Genomic DNA, 21,380 nt, shown 5'->3' with positions numbered 1-21,380 from the left:
GATAGATAGATAGATAGATAGATGTACGGACGGACGGACGGATAGATAGGTAGTGTCAATGTGTTTGCAGTAACAGAACATAATACACAACATGATTTAAAGTGTCCACACAGAAGCATGTACACACAGAAACCCTCCTGCACACACTTGTCCAGCCTTTTAACAGGGGGCTGTAAATAACACAAAGCCATCTCATTAACGAGGCCCAACCTAGAAACTCACCGACTCTGCTCTCTTAAAGCGTGCACACTTCCTGCTGTAAGTTACCCTAACCTGGCAACCCTGCACATGGCAACCTGCTAATTCAGATAAGCTGCAGGGGTGCTGTACTAGACATAGTGGCGTGATGCTAAAAATAGCCTGGATTTGTTGAAGACTTTTTTTTCCAATCATATATCAAAAGAGGTATTCGGTGTTTTAGAACAGCATTTAATAATAATAGTATGTTAGCATAACAAGCAAAACTGGGAGCACGTTTTGTATGCATGTGTCCAGTGTGATGCATGCAAACTCACTTAGGTAATGGCCGTGTTACCTTTATTTAAATCGAGTTAGAACATTTGGGTCATTAGTGAGTGGGACCACATTTTGACACTCTCAATGCAACATAGACATACATTTTCAAACACATTAGACTCATGCTGCAACCAGATGGTTTTTACAAGGCCGTAGGGCCTCAATGGCCTGCCCACCTGCCTGCCTGGTTTTTAATTATGTCGAAGGCTGCCCTGGCCTGATAAAATGGGTCACGTTTAACACGCCTTTACTCACCTTCACCCTCACTGCACATACTCTCTCACACACATTACATGCATTTGCTTTGTTTTAGTTAAAGCACAATAAAAAATAAATAAATACTATAGCTCATGGAGCAGTATTTACCTCTAGCTTTGAAAGAGACAGACCATAATCGGGCAGTATTTATTTAATCACTGTTGCCTCAATAATATGAGTGTTTGAGTGGTGTAAGTGTGTGTGAGTGTGTGTGGATTTACAACCTGCTTCCTTTTTAGCTGTCATTAGGCTGCCAGACATGGCTACACAGGTGTACTGTTACCAGCATCGGTAATAGGCTTTATACTAACACACACTCACTCTCACATACACACATTCTGATTCACTTTGTTTTCAAAGGCCCGATCTTTCCTCACAGCTTGGCTCCTCCTGATGAAACACTTTGACTTTGCCGTTCCTTCTCTTTATTTGGAACAATTTCAGACGAAGCTGAAGGAAGCAGATAAACAGGGATGATTGGATGTTACAGTGCATGTATGTGGAATTATTAAAGATTAGATCAAGAAAAGCAGTGAAGATGGCAGACAAGCAACCATCTGTACTCTGTATAGAAATGTGAAAATACAATTTTGAATCATTTACCAGAAACTTTATCAACATTCATACATTAAAGTTCTCTTTAATGTTTTTTTAAACTATGAATTAAGTTTGTTGGTGTGATTGCACTTTCATAGCACAGATATCTTTATTACTAGTTTTAATAATTACCTATGAGATACATGTTACGTGATCACTTTTATTGTTTCAGATTACTGAATAAATATAGATTTTATTTATTTTGAAAAGTACTTTATGGTATTAATTGTTAAGCTCATCTTTATTTCATACTAAATACCTTAATTACATAGTAATTAAGGTATTTAGTGTCTCTAGATGTGCTCAAACCGGATGTTTTTATAGTGTCCTTTAGATTGCATAGAAGCTATTTCCTTCTGCTAATGGTATGTTCTGAGCAAACAAAGATACAAAAAAGGAGCATCTGCTATTAAAACCAAACACATCTATCATATAATAGAGTGTCAAAATTACATTCTTTTTCATTAAGATTGAACTGATATTTCTGCAGAATATTACAATTCTAAACAAACAGTCTTCATTTGATGTAAGGTGATAATTCCACCGTATCAAATGCACATGACTATATGAGATTTCAACGCATGTTTTACATGAAAAAGAAAATAAACAGAAGAGGTTTATCAGCAAATTAGGAGAAAAGGCCAGAGAAAGTCTTATTATTCATTCAGTCATTAAGTCTTCCCACCAATAGAAACTAAAATGATTTAAAATTAAAAGTATCTAATGTTTTATTGATATACAGTATAACTACAAGAATTTGTATTGTACGGTATATTTGTATTAATATTTTTTAATTCTTAATTTTTAATTAGTTTTTTTATTATTAGAATTTTTTTATTTGTTTTGTTTGTTTGAATCGGTTTCAGTGATAAATAACTTTATTCTCTATTACAATTTGAAGCTCTGTTTAGAAAAGCCTCAAAATCCTCCAGCCAGATGTTGTTTCCAAAATTTAAAGAAATGGCTCATTAGGAAAGGACCTCACAAGGGCTGTTGATTAAAATATAAATACAACAAATTAAATGCTTTACCATTTTGATAAATGTGGTGGCTGCAAATTAGTTTAAAAAAATAAAGAGGTTGCAATGCTTATTATTTTATCAGATTATTTGCGCGCATATTTTCTTGTCTTTTTCTTTTCATTCATCCCATTATATTTTACAGCTTTTCTACACACCCCTTAATCAGAACTATAGTCTACTAAAGTTATTAGAATGAGAATATCCTCCCTACAGGCAAAGTTTAATAGCAGGACCCATGTGAGCCTGTCCACCTCTTAGCTCCACATACACACAAATGAGAGCACACCCAGACACACTCATTTAGACTGTTGAGTGATATGGCAGGGGTAGGGTCTTCTCTGCAGGACCCCATCCATCAAACGCACACATACACACAGATACACTCATGTGTATGACGATATACAAACACACTGGAGTGTTTTCATGATCTGCACTCTATCAGTCTCTTTATTAGTCTGCCTTTTGGTGTATGTATGTGTGTGCATGTTAAAGGGGGCCTCCCAACTGGAAGCAGACCCATTTCCAGAAAGGATACAAACTCCAACACACACCTCTTTATTTCCTCTCAGTCATACTGCACCTTAATTTGTAACACTTCTAACAACCAACTCTACAGCCCTCTTCACAGCCACTCAATCTGTCACTGTCGCTGCCGTGTTTTTATGCCTGTCTTTTCCGGCGAGGGTAGAAGAACACGGTATATGCTGGTGTGTGATCACATGTAATTCACTAACAGCCATTCTCATATTCTCTACAGCCGCACAAAGCTTGTGTTTATGTATATTTACTGTATAAGTCTACAGCTGGAGAGTAGAAGGGAAGTTTCATTTCCTAACTCTGCTCCCCCATTTGAAGAGCTCTCATGCCAGGCTGCCCTCTACCTCCTTTAAAAGGAAATGCATCCCATCGCGCAGCCTCAGTTTTGTTACTATTTGTTGGTGTTTCATTACAATATGCTGGATATTTAAAAAAAAAGAAGGAAATCATCTCTCTTTTCCCTGTTCCATCATCAAACAACATGATTTATTAGTCTACAGCTTCCCATAAGAATATGTGTCTGTAAAATAAAGCAGAAGGGATTTTCTGTCTACATGTCCGGAGTTCTTTTGTCCGGTTTCTTACTGGCAGATTTCCCCACTTCATATTTCCTCTATTAGCATCTATTAAAAAGAGCAGTTTCTCTTTATGATTAGCCCGGTGTTACTTGAAGTCAGCTTTTCTTAAAATGACAAAACCTGCTTTGCTCTCTACCCCACACGTATACAAATGAATGCAAACTAGGGTGTGTTCACACATTGAAAAACTGAGGCTTGTGCAACAAAAGCACCATGATCACACCTTATAAAAATATGCCCTCAGAGACAAACAATAACCGTGCAGTTATGTCTCACATGCTATAAGTCGGCTTCTATCTTCATCTCCCATCAAAATCACAATCACCATCACGCTCCAAGCAGCCATTTCCATTTTCTGCCCTCTGTCAAAGAGAAAATAATATGTACCTTGTCACCAATGTCTACCCGAACAGGCAACTTCGCTCTACTAATTCAACCCAGCGCTCCACAGACATCCGTCAGATATAACTGGCGGAGGAGAGGGCATGCCGAGACAGCCATTAAAGGTTCCTAGCTGTCAAAGGTTCCCCTTTGTGTTGTGAGGGGCGATATAAGTGTCGTGCTCTTATCAGGGCTTCCTGTGGAGTTTGCTCTGCATCCTGTCCACTTAGAGCCGCTCCTCTTTCAGAGAAATCTTATTGTGTCTTTGTGCAAGTGAATGTGTGTGTTGGCATTGGTACCTACCTGTGTGTTTGTGTGTGTATAATGTCAAGTGAGTCATTTTTTCAATGTGTTTATTCAATTCAAAGTACAGATGATATTCTAAAATAGAAAAAGAAGATGGTAGATACAGTCATGGAAGAAACTTTTAGACCACCATTGCTTTCTTCAATTTCTTGTTATATTACCTGAAACTCAACAAAAACAAAAATAAATGGGCTTAAACTTCAGTGTTGAAAGTATATTATATTGAGTTGCTTTATAAAAAGTCAAATATATCCGACATATATTTAACTTCACAGGTTTGGCCTTCTGTTCCACACTGCATGTGAATAAAATCCTGTGTAATCACTTCCTTTGTGTTGACCCTTTCCCAATTCTGTTTGAGTTTAGATCAAAATAATAACTGAAGTGAAGTTAGTTGTTGATTCTTGTTGTTTTTGGAAAAAGAAAAAAGAATGACAGAGCCAGCGTAATGAGAATTAAACATAAGATCTGAATGAATGTTCAACCTGAGTGAGAGGAACAAGAATCAGGAAACCAACTCCATCAGAAAAAATAAAGAGAAACTTCATCAAGCTGATGGCTTTAGAAATACAGCCACTTCCAAAAGTAACCATCCTGCTTGTACATTGTTAGACTTTTGTCATGTAATGACAATAAATGAGCACATATTAAAATATAATTATCAGTAAATATCTAAAAACAAACATTGATCCAGAGTCTGTTCCATCTCCATGAAAGGCGGCATTGGAGCCTTGCCTAGAGCTGGAAGTTATTGGGCAAGTAGAAGGGTTCATGCTGGAAACTAGTATCACACAGGGAAACAACGTGACACACAGACAAGTATGCACACACTCATACATTATGTGGAATTAAACCCTGGCGCTTCTTGCTGCAAGACAGCAGTGCAACCAGTTGCACCAATTGTCTATTTTACAAAACAATGTTACATCTTTCATCTAAATATGAAAAGAATAAAACATTATTTAGAAAGAAAAAAAATAGGACATGGCCATTAAAATGCATGAAAGGACAATTTACCAAATGTTCCAAAAAATAAGAAGAATTGTGGTTCCACAGATCATGTGATCAACTCAAAAATAAATGTGTTTTTTTATGCAAAAAATACAGCACCCAGCCTTATCTTAAACATGCTATCCCGTCAATAATGCACAGTAGTGGCAGAATCATTTTGTAGATGTTTTACTTAAACAAGAACACAGATACTGTTTAGACTTAATTGAAAGATGTTGGATATGGGGCAATGAAAGAGGGTAACCTCTTGGACTTTTCAAAGACTGGGTAACTGGGGAAGATTTTCACTCACTTTCATGGACAAAGACAACGATAATGAGCCTAAATACATAACCAGGGTTACAATTAAAAAGTGTAAAGTATATCAATTGCATCTGCTGTATGGCCCAGTCAAAGTCAGTACCTAAATCCACTTAGGAATATGTGGAAAGATGCACTTCATCCAAATCTGGCTAAGCTATTTGCAAAGAGGAATTTGCAAAATTGTCTTTTCATCATTGGATTCACAAAGCTAATACAGACATACATCAAAACACCTGCAGTTCCAGAAAAGGTGGTTCTATAAAGTTTGAAACAGGAGAGGTGAATACAAATGTCCCACAACTGTCACTGGTTACCTTGTGTTGTTCTAAAACACATGGTCCTGGCAATGTATGTCATCAAAATATACTATAGTGGCACTGGGACAAAATATCAGTTTGATTATGTGAATTATTTTGAAAAGGATTCGATAAAATCAGTATATTGCAATAATGGGTTTTCATTTTTGGTCTGCGACATTCAGGGGAAATTTCAGGGTAGCTAAATTTACTTTTGCATTGTTGAAAACCCTTTTACAGGGAGAACTGATGATTTCCAGCAGGGTTCCCTTCTTCCCTCTTCTCCTCATGCTCTGTGTGACATGTGTAGATGGAGGGAAGTAGAGTGAATGAAAAAGAAAGGTAAAGGTAAATAAACAAACAATCAGCCGCAAGCTTGTTCTGGCTCTCCTTCTCTGTTGCCCCTCATTTAAGGCCTTATAAATCAGGCTTCCACCCAGAGACAGGGTGTTAGCAGGCCTCCCAGACAACACACACACAGAAAGACACACATGTGCCAACCAGGATACAAAAAAGGAAAGCATACAACCAGCACTGGTCTGCTGCTCATTAAGTACATGTTAAGAACATTGGACGAGTGTGCAAGAGCTAGGCTGGTAGGACGATAAAAAAGGATGAAATATGCAACGCTTGTGAGTTGGCTTAACTACATAGGAGCGTGTGCATCCAGTCTCCATCTGGAGCTCAGCTTCGTTTTAACATCTGTTAATAAAACATGTATAATACCGGTTGCAGCTCCCCAGTAACGCTAAGACAAGTGCACTCTGACTCCTCCAGCTGCAAAGAGGATATTAGGCTAAGGAGTCGGTGAGTGCGTGTGTGTTGAGTCGGTCTGCTTGGTTAGCTTGCAGAGACTTTTTTTTTTTTTTAAGCACATAAAAAATGTCTGGACTTTATCAGGTTGGGTTGTAAAGTAGGAGTAGAACGGACAGTGGACAGAGGTGTTAGGGGATGTGAACAATTCCCTATTATAAGCTTTTAAACAGTTCTCATTAGATCACAGGTATTCTATTAGAAGAATTTTCATTGCATATAAGCATTTCTTTTTATTTCTCATGATAAGAAAATAGATCTACATAAAAGGAACCTTTGCTTTTTTCTCGCATTGGGATATGGGGTTTCTCATTGAAAGGAATAAAGAATTATTTATATCTAAGAAATTATCAGGAACTGTTAATAAAGACCCTAATAGCGAGGCGGGTAAGCTCACACCTTGGGTTGAAAGAGCCACAGCGGGTGTTATTACTTAAACCATACATGCATGTCTGCCTTCACCTCAAACTGCTGCCCCGCTCATGCAAGCCACACTTCCACACCTTAATCCAGATCCAGAACATATTTACTCACTAAACTTGGCACCTGTACTCCACCCACAAAAAAGCACCTTCTGCTCAAACTGAGAAAGTAAGAACTTGGTCTTTCACACTTTATGAGCGGTTGAGAAAAATACAACATGAACGTTTTCTTTACTGAGTTGGAGAAGTTCACAAACTTTGCACATCTAAAAATGTCAGATGGCTATTTGGTTCTTCTCCATCGCACCTCAGCTTCCTTCAGCAAACATTTGACTGTGATTAGGAGTGCAGAGAGTCAAGCCAAAGGTCAACGCTGTATTCAGACCAGGTTGATTGGTTGTTGTAATTAGAGGAGTTTTCCTCTGTCCCAGGCCAGTTCTCTCGGGAGGATTCACGTTGGCTCCTAGTATCAGTAACAACAGCAGTAGCAAGGCGAAATCAGAGCCAAACATGGTGAACACCGGCAGCCTAAGGTGGTTCAGCTGAATCCAAACCCCTCTTCATCTAAGTGTAACAAAAATATACTATGCTTTAGCCATTCTGTGCTGTCAAGTTGCAAAAAGATGTTCTTTTTAAATACACTTTTGTAAATTTATCACTTGGGATATTTATAATTGTACCAATTTGTCGTCAGTGATATAGCTCTAGAACAAGGTTGAACACATCTGTTGACTTCTTAGCTAACAATAAAGCCTTCTTCTATTCTTCTACTGTTCCTCATTTGCCACAACCTCTGTTCGCCTCCATTCTCTATGAAAGCGGGTAACTTGAAACCCATTCTCAGTCTCTGGGGGCTATAGGGGTTACAAAGGGTGATCAATACATGCCAGAGAAAGTCATTAGACAAGTGAAAGAAGCCCCACTTTGTATACTCCCTCCTCCTTACTCCTTCTTTTCCCTTGTTGTCAGAACTGGCACCATTAGCTGGTCCTAACAACCATTCACATGTAGACTCTCCACAACTTAAACGTTAAGCTTAGATCACAGTCTCTGGAAAGTGTAGCATTTTCAAGTACTTTTCATTACTCAATTCAATTCAGGTCATTTATATAGCACCATTTCGCAACACATGTATTCTCAAGGCACTTTATAAAGACAATTCAATAAAACTGCAGAAAAAAAAAATTAAGCAAACTGTGTTTTTTAGGAAATGTCCTTTGGACACCTACTTTCTTAACCGCAATAAACTAGTACAAATCAACATTTCTTTTCAAATGCATAGAACATAAGAATTCCATATGAAAATAATGCAATGGAATCATCAACCAGGCATTTGACAAGCAGTTTGATCCCCTGAATAGCCTGGCTGCTGTTGCTTTGCAACATATGCACCACAAGCCTGAGACAATAGGGTTATAGATGAGTGCTGCTGCTCTAGAATCAATAAATATCACACCGATGACCACAAGATATCATGACGTGATTACCGCCCTCCCACATACAGAGTTGCTGGCATCAAGGAATCCGTACCACAATGTCCAAAACAATACAAGATTGAGGAACAGCTTTTTGCCACAATTTGTTAAGATGCTTATTTATTTACATTTGCCCTATGAAGTTTTTATTTTTATTCAGTTTCTTAAATGAGGAAACGTATCCAGTTTTTGTTCTAATATAAAAATAAACTAATTTCATATCATTAAAAATTGTCAGGAAAAAAATCAACATGTTTTTTGGATCATCTTTTTAACTTATGCTCTCCAACAGGTGATGGATGACATGGGCAACGTCAAGTTTGCATTGGACAGCAGCCAGGATGCAACCAGCAACAGTTGGCTAAAATACGTCCGCTCAGCTTTATCATTTGAGGAGCAGAACCTTGTTGCCTGTCACCTCACAGGAGACCAGGTGAGTGGCATTTCAGCATTGTTCTTTTGGATCTGGGTTCCACTAATGGAAAGAAAAAGAAGAAAAAGCTTTGCGATGTCACTAGAAGGCAGCAAGAAGGGGGAGCCGCAGTTAAAGCTTTCAGTCTATTAATTGTGGGGTTGATGTGTGAGTGAGCACACTCATGTGTGCTGTAATGACTTAGGATTGGTTTTATTGTTGGTCTAAAGCTGGGCCAGTTGCCAAAGCTGTGAAGAAATGACCCAACTGAAGAGGCTAAGGAATATTCAGACACTCCTGATTTCCACGATAACTATTATTCAAGGCGTGCTCCTTCTTTACAAGGAGTTGCTGTTTAAAGAAACTTGGCCAAGACACGGTGGATGCTTTTGGAAAGATGCCCAGCCATTGCCTATAAAACTCCAACTGCTTAACTAGGTACTAACAATAACCCCATGCAATGTGTGGATCACAACTTACTGCTGCAATGGATTAGCATTTCTATGCTGACACACTGATGGTATTACTCTCCTTTATAGTGCGTCTGCTTGAATTCACTGTAAGTAGTGTATTAGATTGAAAGGAGGCATCTTACTTTAAAGCTTGTAAGACTAGGACAAAATAAAAACAGAGCGGAAAATAATAAGTGACAACTGCATGACAGTAGCCAAATGAATCCATATGACTTTGCTTTGTGTTCCCCGCATTCCTGTCACTCCACTCTTATTTGTTTTCTAATCCCTGCCTACATGGCTCACTCCCCTTCCCGTCTGTGCCTCTTGCCGCCTGTTATTTGCTGACTTCCCTCTGTCTTCATGTCTTGATCTGCCACTTGTCACTCTGTCACACCAAGGGGACAGGCTAAAGCGTTTATTAAGGCCTTAGACATAAGGGTTCGACCTATGAAGAAAAAGAGGGGCCTAGCATGGACTGAGCAAAATAGGGGGATGCAATCTCGGGGCCTCCCAAGATTGACAAGCACCAATTGGCAAGCAACGCCAACCTGCCTAATCCTTTTGAGATTTTTCACATCAGTGTCCCCTGTTATTGCCACATAATGTAAAAAAAAAAAACAAAATAAAAAAAAAGAATCCGGGCACCAGAGAAAATTGTGGAGAATTATCAGAGCAAGAAAATGCCCACGTGCATGACTGCTTTTTTATGTGTTTTACACTTGTTTGTTGTTATCGACAAGGCTTTCCTTTTTGTTTGCCCGACCAGTTGCTTGGTATAGTGACCTGCTGGTATGACCCTATAATTTATTTACAAACAGAGCACAGACACACATACACATACTCACATAGACGAAGCCACTTAGTGGTAAAATGTATAATTTAGCAGACCATTTCATGATTTTTATTTCCATTTTTTCTTGTATCGGCATGCACAATGCATGAGGATTTATGGAAATATGTGCACACAAGGCAATTTCCCTTTGAAAAAGAAAGCTGCAAATGTATTTGTTTGTTTATCATTAATGATGTAAGATAAAAACACCCTTGTGCACCAACATACATAATTTAGATATCTATGGTTGTGTATTTTGTGCAGCATGAAGTGATGAAAGTCTCTTAAATTTTCCAGAAAAGTTAAAATTTGTGTGTGTGTTTGAAGTTTGTGAGCAAACATGAGGGAATGGCGGCCTAGTGGTTAGGGCATAAACCTTGGAATCCTGAGGTTCTAAGTTCAAGCCCCACTTTCACAGACTGCAACTCTGGGTCTATAAGCAAGACCCTTCACCGATTGCTTCCCGGTTGCCCCACAATGGCAGCCCACTGCTCCCCAAGGGGATTGCTTAAATGCAGAGGTAAATTTCTCCAATGTGAGATCAATGAAGTTAAAATATTATTATTTATTTTTTTTGTCGGAAGCCTTTTACTCAATTTTTAACACATTTATGTCAAGCAAATTTTCTCACTTAAGTCAGCTTACAATTGTATTTTTATGAAATATTCAAACACTTTAAATTACATCAAAACCAATGAAATCATCAGTTTCATGTGGGTTTGTGTGTTTATTCTTTATGAATGAGTTAATGTCCATTCAGATTGCCAAATAGTTGCACAAAACATGCAAGTGAGCCCATTCAGGGGCTGCATAAGGCCCGGTTGTATCTCCTGTGAGAGTGCAAAGAGTGCTGTTAGTGTGTTGGGTTTAAAGTAGATGGGGCTTTTAAGAGAAGATGAACCTTGTCCACCTTCTTGTCAACCCTTCATCTTTTGTGTTGTGAAGTGGAAGCCCTTTCTAACGCTGTTTGATCTGCCCTTCTACCCCTGGACGGATCCATCAATTCACTCAGACTATTGCAAGGGTGTGTGTGTGTGTGTGTGTGTGTGTGTGTGTGAGGCCACAGTAGGAGATTATTGCAGGCCCCAAAGGCTGGCATTGATCGATGAGGCATCTGTCTCCTGAACATCGGACAGAGAAGGGAAGAAGTCAAAACAGGATCGAGGCCTAAATGTATTAAACTCAAAAATCCTGTGGACACACATCTCTAAAATAATCAAACCTCTTTCAATTTACAACTTATTATATTTTAATTATATGTTTTAATATTTCATGGATCCTTAATGTTTTCATTTCAACACATAATAATTTGCAAGTAAGGCCTCATAAAATGTAGGTGTATAAGACAATTATTTTACCTTGTTTTTTGTAAAAAAAAAAAAGAAAAAAGATAATTGACTGAATATATGTTGATAAAACAATTAGAAGTGAATTTAGATTTAAATAAATGTCAACCAAATTAACGTTTTCAGCTTATATTTGAGTTCTTTTGAAAAATAAAAAAAAATAGGAAAATCGCAAAGGATTATTTACCTACTTGTAACTTTCTCCAGTAGGATGCTTTTGTGGAGGAAATAATTGTGTATTTAAATAACAGAGAATGAATTACTAGTAAATTGAAATTATAGTTTATAAATTGATATTAACTAGAAAAATCGGTTGAGGAGTTTTAAGGTAATATCTCTCTAAGAGCAGGTGATCTGAGGATTGGGGGGAAAAAAATAGGATATTGGAGCCTTTTCGGAAGGCCTTTTCCCTGACTGGGTTATATGACGGAGCGCAAGTCTGGCCCAGCTTCTTTATCCATTATTTACATCAATAATCGATTTATCTGGCGGTCCAAGCGGCCATAGAGTTGAGTGATGCAGGGAGGGGTCTGCGCCGCTGATCCCTGGATCCTTTTGGCTGGAGATAAGATGAGGAGGAGTGGCCGACGGGTAACCAGGAGAGCACCAAGGGGCAACAGGGAATCACTAATGAGAGAGAGAGAGGAGGGAGTCTTAGAGAGAGAGAGAGAGAGAGAGTAAGGGAGAAAGAGAGAGACTCATCACCATCATCAAAGACGCGCTCAAGTGACTAGATTAGAGAATAGCCCAGCAGAGGAGCGTCGGGGTTTCATCCAGCCAGAGGGAGCCATCAGCGCGCGTCCTTAGCACTGCCGGCCGACCCGCGACCTCCTCTCCCCGGCCCCGGCCGCAGCGGCGTCCCGCTCTGTCTCTCCTTTCCTCTCTCTGTCTGTTGCTCTCTCTCTCTCTCTCTCTCTCTCTTCCTCTTCGGTAAACTTACTATGGGTTGTGTCGCCAACTCCTCCGGGACTGAAGTGTTACTGCAGTTGGAGGCTCTTCGCAGCGCCGCGCAACTTTCTCAACTGTTTCGCCTCACGGAGAAAAGAAAGGTCAGGTCGAAAACCGCGTCTGGAAGCTCCCGCAGAGATTGTGTGTGTGTAAATATAGAAATGTTGTAAAAGCAGGAAGAAAAAAATAATAATCATAATAATATTAATAAGCATAATATATAACAATACTAATAATATAATGTTCTTTTCAATTGTCTGCTTCCTTAACGAACCTATATGTGGATAGTTAGTTTCTCCAGCCTCTGTGTACCTATATAGGCTTTGTGTTTGTGTGTCAGACTAGTGTGTATGAAGGCTGTTTTCTGCTGTCCTGCTGCGCGGACATTTTTCACTTGGTGCAGAGCGCCCCCATGTGGTAGAAAGCAGCTTTTTTCGACATGTTTGATGGACGCGCTGTGGCTTGTAATGCATAAAAAAATTTTTTATTCTATTTTTTTCTTTATCATATTTATTACGTATAATAGTTTTCGTTCTTTTTCTCGTTTTTTTTAAATATTCTCTAAACCAAGGTGAGAGTTTTACCTGAAAGGTCTAAGACATAAGGCCGCGGATCAGAATGGCCTTTGTCTTCTTCGTTTTTTTATTATTATTATTATTCCTTTAGAGTGGTTGAAATAATTCTAAGTAAAGTATTTTAATCAGTTAATTTATCAACAATTTTATTCAGCAAAGAACCGCTTTGAAAGTCTATCAAACATGCTTTAATTTCTGTTTATCCGTTTTTTCTTTTACTTTTGTTTTTTATGCAGCGTAAATAAGCACGTTTTTTAACCTTATATTTACTCCAAAGATGAGAAATTATAACCTATTTGCTCGTTTGCTATTTTTTAATAATAAGGAATACAAACCATTAATGCAAAACTTCGTCGGTGCATTTTGTTTTGTTTTTTACATTTAATATCGTTTAAGAAATCATATATTTGCCTAGATACTTTAGGATATCTGATCACTTTATACTGTTGTGAATATGCAAATTGAAAACATGACCCCATTAAGGAGAGGAAGAAAGAAAAAAAAAACCATCCTGACTTTTTTTTTTATTTATTTATTTCTTCTTGACCTGAGCTTAAAGTCTTCCTACTTTTATTTATTTTTTCTTTTCCCCCTCTCCTTAGATTTATTATAAAGCTGTTCGGGACATTGAAGCAGGGGAGGAGCTTTTGGTGTATATGAAGGACGGGATTTTCCCCGAGGGATCCATGGCACCCAACCTACAAGGTAAGATTAATGCGCGTCATTAGCGCATATTTTAAACAAACTCCAACTCGCATCCTGCGCTGCTTTCGCAAATGCTTAACGGACAAAAGTAGAAAATTCTCCATTGGAAAAACATTATTTCACGCTAAAGAATTTAGAAAAATTAAGAATATATATATTAATTTAAATGATAAATAAGCTCCTAAATAAATCCTTTACATCTAATAACTATTCTATACGAGGATTATATTGACTATAAATAAATGATAAAGGGGTCTCCAATTTAATGAAACGTCCAGTACATGCAGATGTCTGGTCAGATCTAATCTTTGATTATAGCGCACAACAGAAAAAGCTGCAGCTCAAGCCGTTAATTGGCCCATTTCTGTAAGGGAAGCCTGTGTGAAATTGGAACCTGTCTGTTCGGTAGCGCCGCACACATCCAAACCACATTGTGGAATATTTTTCAAACAAAAACAAAGAAGGAAAATGAAAGCATCATGCATTCAAGACTGCTTTAGGTCTCCTTTTTTCTTTAAATCTCGTACATGTAACAATTATTATTTATATATATATATTAAAAAAACTGGAAATAAATACAAAAAGTATGTAAAAATAAAACTGTTGTAGCTGTACTTTGGAATTTGTCTTTACTATCAGTTAGGTTATTAAAGTAAAACTAAAAAACAATAGAGCATCATTATTATAAAATAGTTTCATTGTAAAATTGACCAACATGAATCTGCAGGCCCATCACTAAATAAAACAGTAAAAACTGCATTAAGTGATCATTAGTGATTAAGTTATCCATGTTATATTTCAAAATACAACAATTATGAGGATGCATTGTAAATCTATAGCATGATTTAGATGGAGTATTTACAACAGAGCTGTTTGGTTTCACTGCAAATTGCTATTTTTACAGTGACATGCTGTGGCCTAAATTACATCATGTTATAACTGAATTCACTAATTCTACAAGAAGAAGCCTCACAATTATTCTATAAAATCAAATTTTTTATATTCCATTTTCCTTAATAAAAACAGATATTAAAGTTTTTGCATTTTATAAACTCAAGTCGCTCAGCATTGTCAATTTTTCTGAGCAAAAAAAATCCTGGTATTTGTTTTTTATAATTTAGCTTGATGTTGCTTTAGATTTTATCTTTCCTTTGAACTGTCCCTATGTGGTGTGCATCAAACTAAATATGTCAGGAACCGTATCTCATAATTTAATTTAGTGATTATTTTTACCTTAGTCTTGGTCTTTCTTCCAAACTCTTAAAAATATCTGTTGTTTCTCTGGGCCTCTTGAAACATCTTGGATTTATCGTAGTAAAGCACTGTTGTCAGGTAACATTGTCTTTGTTGTGCTTCCTGACCCCAGGATTAAAAAGTTTAACTTGTCTATGAACTTACATTGCTGCAGGGAGAACGAGTTGCTCATAAGATGTTCTGCAGCTCATTAAGTTTCCATGTCTGCATAATGTACAGATGGTGCATAGATCTTCATGCCAAAATATGTGAAGGAAACCATGACTGAAAACAAGTTAGATTGCATTAAAGAAGGGAATTGGTATGTTTTGAGTGAAGGTCAAAGATGAAGTTGGTATAGAAGCGATTTGCTCTATTCATTTCAGTGTGTGTTTGCTTATAGATGAGGCTGGCACAGCAAACGTCACCTGCCAAAATATCTGTATGAAAGAAAAGTCTTTTGTGTTTTGGAGCAAGAAAGGGAATAAGGGAGATACTAGAGATATATTACAGATCCTGTTTTATTGGAAAAAACACCCTGGTATATTTTAGAAGGACTCGGACAAAGTCTTCCAACCAGGGTGCTTTGTGTTTCTTTCTCCACTTATTTGTGCGACTGAAACAGAAAGGCAGTGCTTTGCAGTGCAGCCCTGCTTTCTGTGTCTGGCTTATCGTAGAAGGAATTTGAAGTAGAGGACTTGAGGAGTCCCTTGAGACCTCACCCATGCTCCCAGATTAGCTGCTAAACTGCACATAATTGTGCCTCCCTTCGTCTCCCAGAGATCTATTAGTCTCCACTTTATAACCTCCACCACCCCAATCCCACCCTAGCCCACTTGCACAGAGCAGACTAACTGAAAAAACACATGTACACTGATATGCACGAGCAAACGCCTTTGTTTATGTGTATTCTGACCTACAGAATCACTCTCACAATGGACACTTGTGTTGCTTTTACAAGAGCCATTTTTTTAAACTACATTTAACATAAACAGAAGCTTTTCCACCTATTAAGATCCACAAAAGCCTACGGTAACACGAGTGGACGTAGGCCATGTGCTTTTTTAATGTTTTTCCTCTCTGAAACCTACCTAAATGTTGAGACGTTTAATATCCATTCTCTGAGAAATATATGCACACATCAGTGTCAAAGCAAGCTAGTTAGTGTAGCGTTTGAGCTCGCGTAATGGTCCATTGACCAGGTGGTCGTTTATGCGTCTCTTGAATGTTAGACACACTGATGTTGCAGTTCTAATCCCCTTTTAATGTTTCCAAGAGGTTCCAGCTGGATAAATGTTCATGTTTAGCAGATAGCAGGTGAGCCATGCACTGTAAGTCATTTTGGATAAACTCATTTAGCAGTTTTTGGATTGATGGATGAGAGTGTGTAGCAGGGGCAGGGAGACTCAGGCAGTTGCTTTTCGGGTCATGGCAAAGAGGCTTTGGCAGGTTGGGGCTGAAATCACCACTGGGCTGGCGTCGCCATGGCCCTATTTACCTCCACTCCTTGCGACTCGCTTTGGAAAATGTTCACAGGAGCACAGGCTCGCACACACATTCACACGTCGGCGGGTGTGCACAAAGTCTCTCCTCTGGGCTTTCCCTGATCTGTTGAACTTGGCGTCCAGCTCAGGAATTGGCTATTGAAAAAGCTGGTCCAAGTTTTATGTGTTTGACCTTGCCTGTGAGAAGTATTGTAAAGGTTATCAGCATGAAGAGAAAGACCTGCCCCTATTGTTTCCCCTGTGTGCTATTACCTGCTCCAGTCTGAGGCAAACACTTGCTTTAACGAGTAATTAAGTGTGTTAATGAAGCCCACATTTCACTGCTAATTGATTTCTATTTTATGTGGATGTCAATTGCTGGATTGTTACAATTACCTTTTGGAAAAGGGGGAGTCTGTTTGCTGTAACTAAAGGACAAAGCAGAATAGATTTCTTGAAGAGTAATGACAGCAGTTTTTCAAGGTAGAATTTTATCTCTTTTTGGCATGCCTGTGTGAGTTATTAAGCGCTATGATGCAAACTAGCTCTTAGTTGCCGTGTGAATAGCAGACCAGCCACTGAAAAAATAAAGAAACAAGTAGGCTTAAATCCAGGGACAATTTTGAGATCAGTATCATTGCAAACGACTGATGTTTATATTGTTACAATGAACAGATACAAAGCTTACAGGCTGCCTTCATCCAGTTACAGTTAAATAACTTTTTTCTTTGTTAGAACTGTTGTACGTCAGTATTTTATGGTGCCTATCAAAGTGCAGTTAGTTTGGTAAAATGTATCATTTAAAGAAAATCCTGCCTATGTGCAAAACCAAAGTGTTTAAAATTATGAACCTTTCCAATTATTAGTCAAACTGACAATAAATTAACAAAATAATTTTTCAGCATCCCTGTGAGTCCAAGCAAATATCTTATTGATAGATGTATAATAATCTCATTAAAGGAAAGTTTAAAGTTTGGAAGGACTGAGTCAGAACCCAAAATTAAATTCCATGGAAATCTGTAGACAGAGATGTCCTCAAAGTTAAAGAGTCGCACTCAAAGAAAACCAAATGCTAACATTTCTCTAAAAGGTGCTTTAACACACAGGGATGGGAGTCTAATTATTGTTTTATCTCTTTCTTACTCTAAATCAGCAACCAATATTTTCAATTCAATAATATCAGTGGTTGTAGTGTCTAAAAGGTGTGTTTATCTAAATGTGTGTTTCCAGACGAGCAAATGTACCGCTGTGAAGACTGCGATGAGCTTTTCTCCTCGACGCTTGAGTTACGGCGACATCAGAAGTATTCATGCTCGAATGCAGGTTCCATCTTTGACGCACTGAGAGACGACTTCAAACAGGAGCGTGAAGACAGCGATGAGCCCGTCCATGAGTGCAAAGACTGTGAAAAGATCTTCCCAAATGAGTACAGGTGCACAAAATGCTGTTTATTTCTGTTTTATAGAAAAAAAAAGTCACATCCAATGAAATTAATTTATTTCATTATTGACAATTCTTGTTTTTTTTTTATAAAGTCTGGGGCAACACATGATAGTCCACACAGAGGAGAGAGAGTACAAGTGTGATCAATGTCCCAAAGCCTTCAACTGGAAGTCCAACCTCATCCGCCACCAGATGTCTCATGACAGTGGCAAGCGATTTGAGTGTGAAAACTGTGATAAGGTACAGCAAACCCGGCACGTAAGTTGTGCACAGGACACTCAGGCCTTTTTCGTTAAATTTTTTTTAACTAAGTCTTTATAGCACAATGCACAGTTTTGGTTACTCAGTTAGCAACTAAATATGGACTCATACATTTGATTTTCAGTTTTAGGGAATAAAAAACATTCATATTGTTATGCTCTCATTTGGCATTTTCAGGTGTTCACAGATCCCAGCAACCTTCAGCGACATATCCGCTCTCAACACGTGGGGGCGCGGGCTCACACGTGTCCTGAATGTGGCAAGACTTTTGCCACCTCATCAGGTCTCAAACAGCATAAGCACATCCACAGCAGTGTCAAACCCTTTATCTGTAAGTGCTTAGCACACAATTCATAATGTTTAGTTATTTTAATTCCTTTTTGCTGTGATCCACTTCAACAGATCATTGCCTGATGGTCCTTCAACCCAAACATAAAAGCCCAAGTATATTGTGATTTAAAATTTTTTTTTTTATTTATTTGTTTTTTATATTAAATATAGTGTGATTAAACTGTGCATTTTAATTGGTATTTTTCTCTTAAGCAAATAAATTGTTAATGGGAAACAATGTAAAATATATCAGTTAATCACAGGCTTTGACGTTTTTAATCTAATTTTATTTGGCCTATTTTGAGAATATTAAAACTTTATTAAAATTTCATTCAAAATTTCATTCAAAATTATTAGTGACCCCTAACAATTACAAGACATTTTTTTTTTTATTCAAATAAATCTTTTTTGTTTAACAAATCAATCAATAAAGACTTTTTATTCTTAAGCACAAAACTTCTTTCCCCATGCAGATTTCTATTTACAACTATTATAAATAAATCAAATAATTTCTTTGTCTTTATAAATTGGAAAGCAAATCTGAAACTGTACATTTTCTAAAAATGTAAGATAGGAATCACTTTTGAGATACATTATTTACCTTTTCTGTAGAAATATATTTTTAACCATTCTTTTGTTATATTTTACTTGTTGGCATTAGAGAAATGAAACCTTTTTGATGATTTTTGCATCTTTCTGCAAAAGAATTCTCTGGTGATAGACAGAAGAATTTCTTATCATCATTATCTTCAGTTTTCACTACATATTCTCTATATAAATGAAGCCATGATTTCTTGTTCCTTAAAATAATACTTTAAACCTGAGTCTACCAAAGGTATATGTAATTATATAATCAAAATGAAGACACTGATGTCATAGCCTAGAAGTTATTACATGTTGGATTATTTTTACAACCAGTTTAGGTATTTTTCTTTGTTTGTAATATAATTGTAAATAAGATACACAAAATTATTTTCTTTGATAAAACCAGAAAACTAAATGAAGTTTTAAGATTTGTATCTGCAATGTGTTGTATACTTTTGATTGGATATGCAGAGTTAGAGACAGTGTTAAAATGGGTTTAACCAGGCCCTGATGGGCTACGTCTTTTTGTGTCCTCAGGTGAGGTGTGCCACAAATCCTACACCCAGTTCTCTAACCTCTGCCGTCACAAGCGGATGCATGCTGACTGTCGTACCCAGATCAAGTGTAAGGATTGTGGGCAGTTGTTCAGCACTACCTCCTCCCTCAACAAGCATCGGCGCTTTTGTGAGGGCAAAAATCATTACGGCTCTCCGGCAGGGATTTTCAACCCTGGAATTGCCATGAGCTCTAGCCCCATCATGGCGAAAGCCAAGTCCCACCATCCCCACCTGCCAGGTCTGAACCAGTCAGGTTTAGGCTTTACTGACTACTTCCCCTCAAGACCTCACCCTCATGCTGGCTTGCCCTTCTCAACAGGACCTCATGGCTTCCCATCCCTCCCACATGGGTTTCCAGGTATCTTTCCCCCAACACTTTATCCTCGACCACCTTTATTACCTCCAAGTCCTCTATTAAAGAGCCCTCTAGCAGGCAGCAGTCAGGAGGTTAAGCTCCCTCGGAGCCCCTTAGATGCCCCACCTTTATCCCTTGTCAGCTCGACAAACAGCAATGGCATTAGCAGTCCACTGGAAGACAAGGAAAAGGACAGTAAGCTTGATTTGTCTTCTAGTGGGGAATCTAAGCCTAAATCTAAAATGGCAGACATTTCTGATGGGAGTGACCTTGAGGATGTTAATACCACAAGTGGAACCGATTTGGACACCACCACTGGTACTGTTTCAGGCGACGGTTCTGACCTGGAGAGCGAAGGAGAGAGTGAACGTGAGGGGAGCAGCAAAAGGAGGAAGCCATCTGGCACCGTGTCAAGTCAAGATGGAAACCAGTTAGAAGACTCAAATAGTGCGGTGATATCAGCTGTGTCTAGTTCAGGGACGCTTTCTGTTGATCGCCCTTTTCAGTCTTCTGCTGCATCCCTGCACTCGTTCTTTCCTCCACCTGATGAACAAGCCCTGCCTCCTACCACAACAAATGCCAATGCAGCCACCACTGATTCCATTAAAGCAATTGCTAATATTGCTGAAAAATATTTTGGACCTGCTTTGATGGGACTTCATCAAGAGAAAAAGATGGGTCCATTGCCCTACCATTCCATGTTTCCCTTCCAGTTTCTCCCCAACTTCCATAACTCCCTTTATCCCTTTAGCACTGATCGAGGCACTCTTAATCCTAGCGTTTTCCTGAAGACAGAGCCCAAATCACCTCATGAACAGCTGCACAAGATGGTTTCAAGTTCCCCCGCAGCTTCTGCTCCCACTGCAGAGTCACCCTTTGATCTCACAACAAAACCCAAGGAGGCCAAGTTAACTCCTCCAGCTCCAACAAACCCATCCAACAATAGCAGTACTGGGAACAGCAGTGGTCCTTTAGCGACAACCAACAGTGAAGAGCAGCCGCTGGACCTCAGCATTGGCAGCAGAAACCGTAGTGGCCACAATGGCCTACCAGCTGAGCCACAGAGTCGAAAGAATCATATCTATGGGGCTGGAAAGGGGGTTCCCAATAAGGATGAAACCTCAGTGGGATTTCTTCATGCTCATACTCAGTCATTGCACCAATCCTCCATGACGCAGCACCAGCAGTCGCAGGCACAGCCACATCAGCCTCCTCCCCTGCACTATGCCAAGCCCTCAGCATTTTTCATGGATCCTATCTACAGGTATTTTAGCACCAATTAGACCAGGACCCATTTACATATTTTTCTAATTGATCATAAAGTAAAACTTGATGTAGGGTTCA

The 21,380-nt window shown here is 38.5% G+C and overlaps 1 protein-coding gene across 9 annotated transcripts in view; it reads left to right on the top strand.

Moving 5' to 3' along the window:
- Positions 1-21,380, top strand: part of prdm16 (PR domain containing 16) — a 127,994-nt gene that overhangs the window by 93,547 nt on the left and 13,067 nt on the right. For 4 of the 9 annotated variants that reach the window (XM_015393519.1, XM_015393520.1, XM_015393524.1 and 1 more), the window contains exons 3-8: positions 8,808-8,948; positions 13,686-13,788; positions 17,736-17,937; positions 18,041-18,206; positions 18,387-18,540; positions 19,629-21,300. In XM_015393519.1, the coding sequence (XP_015249005.1) occupies positions 8,808-8,948; positions 13,686-13,788; positions 17,736-17,937; positions 18,041-18,206; positions 18,387-18,540; positions 19,629-21,300 (2,438 nt within the window). Of the gene's footprint in view, positions 1-8,807; positions 8,949-12,196; positions 12,610-13,685; positions 13,789-17,735; positions 17,938-18,040; positions 18,207-18,386; positions 18,541-19,628; positions 21,301-21,380 lie in introns of those variants that run through there. The other 5 variants (XM_015393527.1, XM_015393523.1, XM_015393521.1 and 2 more) reach the window with 4 other exon arrangements.

Source organism: Cyprinodon variegatus, unplaced genomic scaffold, assembly GCF_000732505.1.
Source record: "Cyprinodon variegatus isolate N-32 unplaced genomic scaffold, C_variegatus-1.0 Scaffold646, whole genome shotgun sequence".
NCBI classification, from domain to species: domain Eukaryota; kingdom Metazoa; phylum Chordata; class Actinopteri; order Cyprinodontiformes; family Cyprinodontidae; genus Cyprinodon; species Cyprinodon variegatus.
The sequence above is the reverse complement of the archived record's forward strand: the minus strand, read 5'-3'. Positions and strand labels throughout refer to the sequence as shown.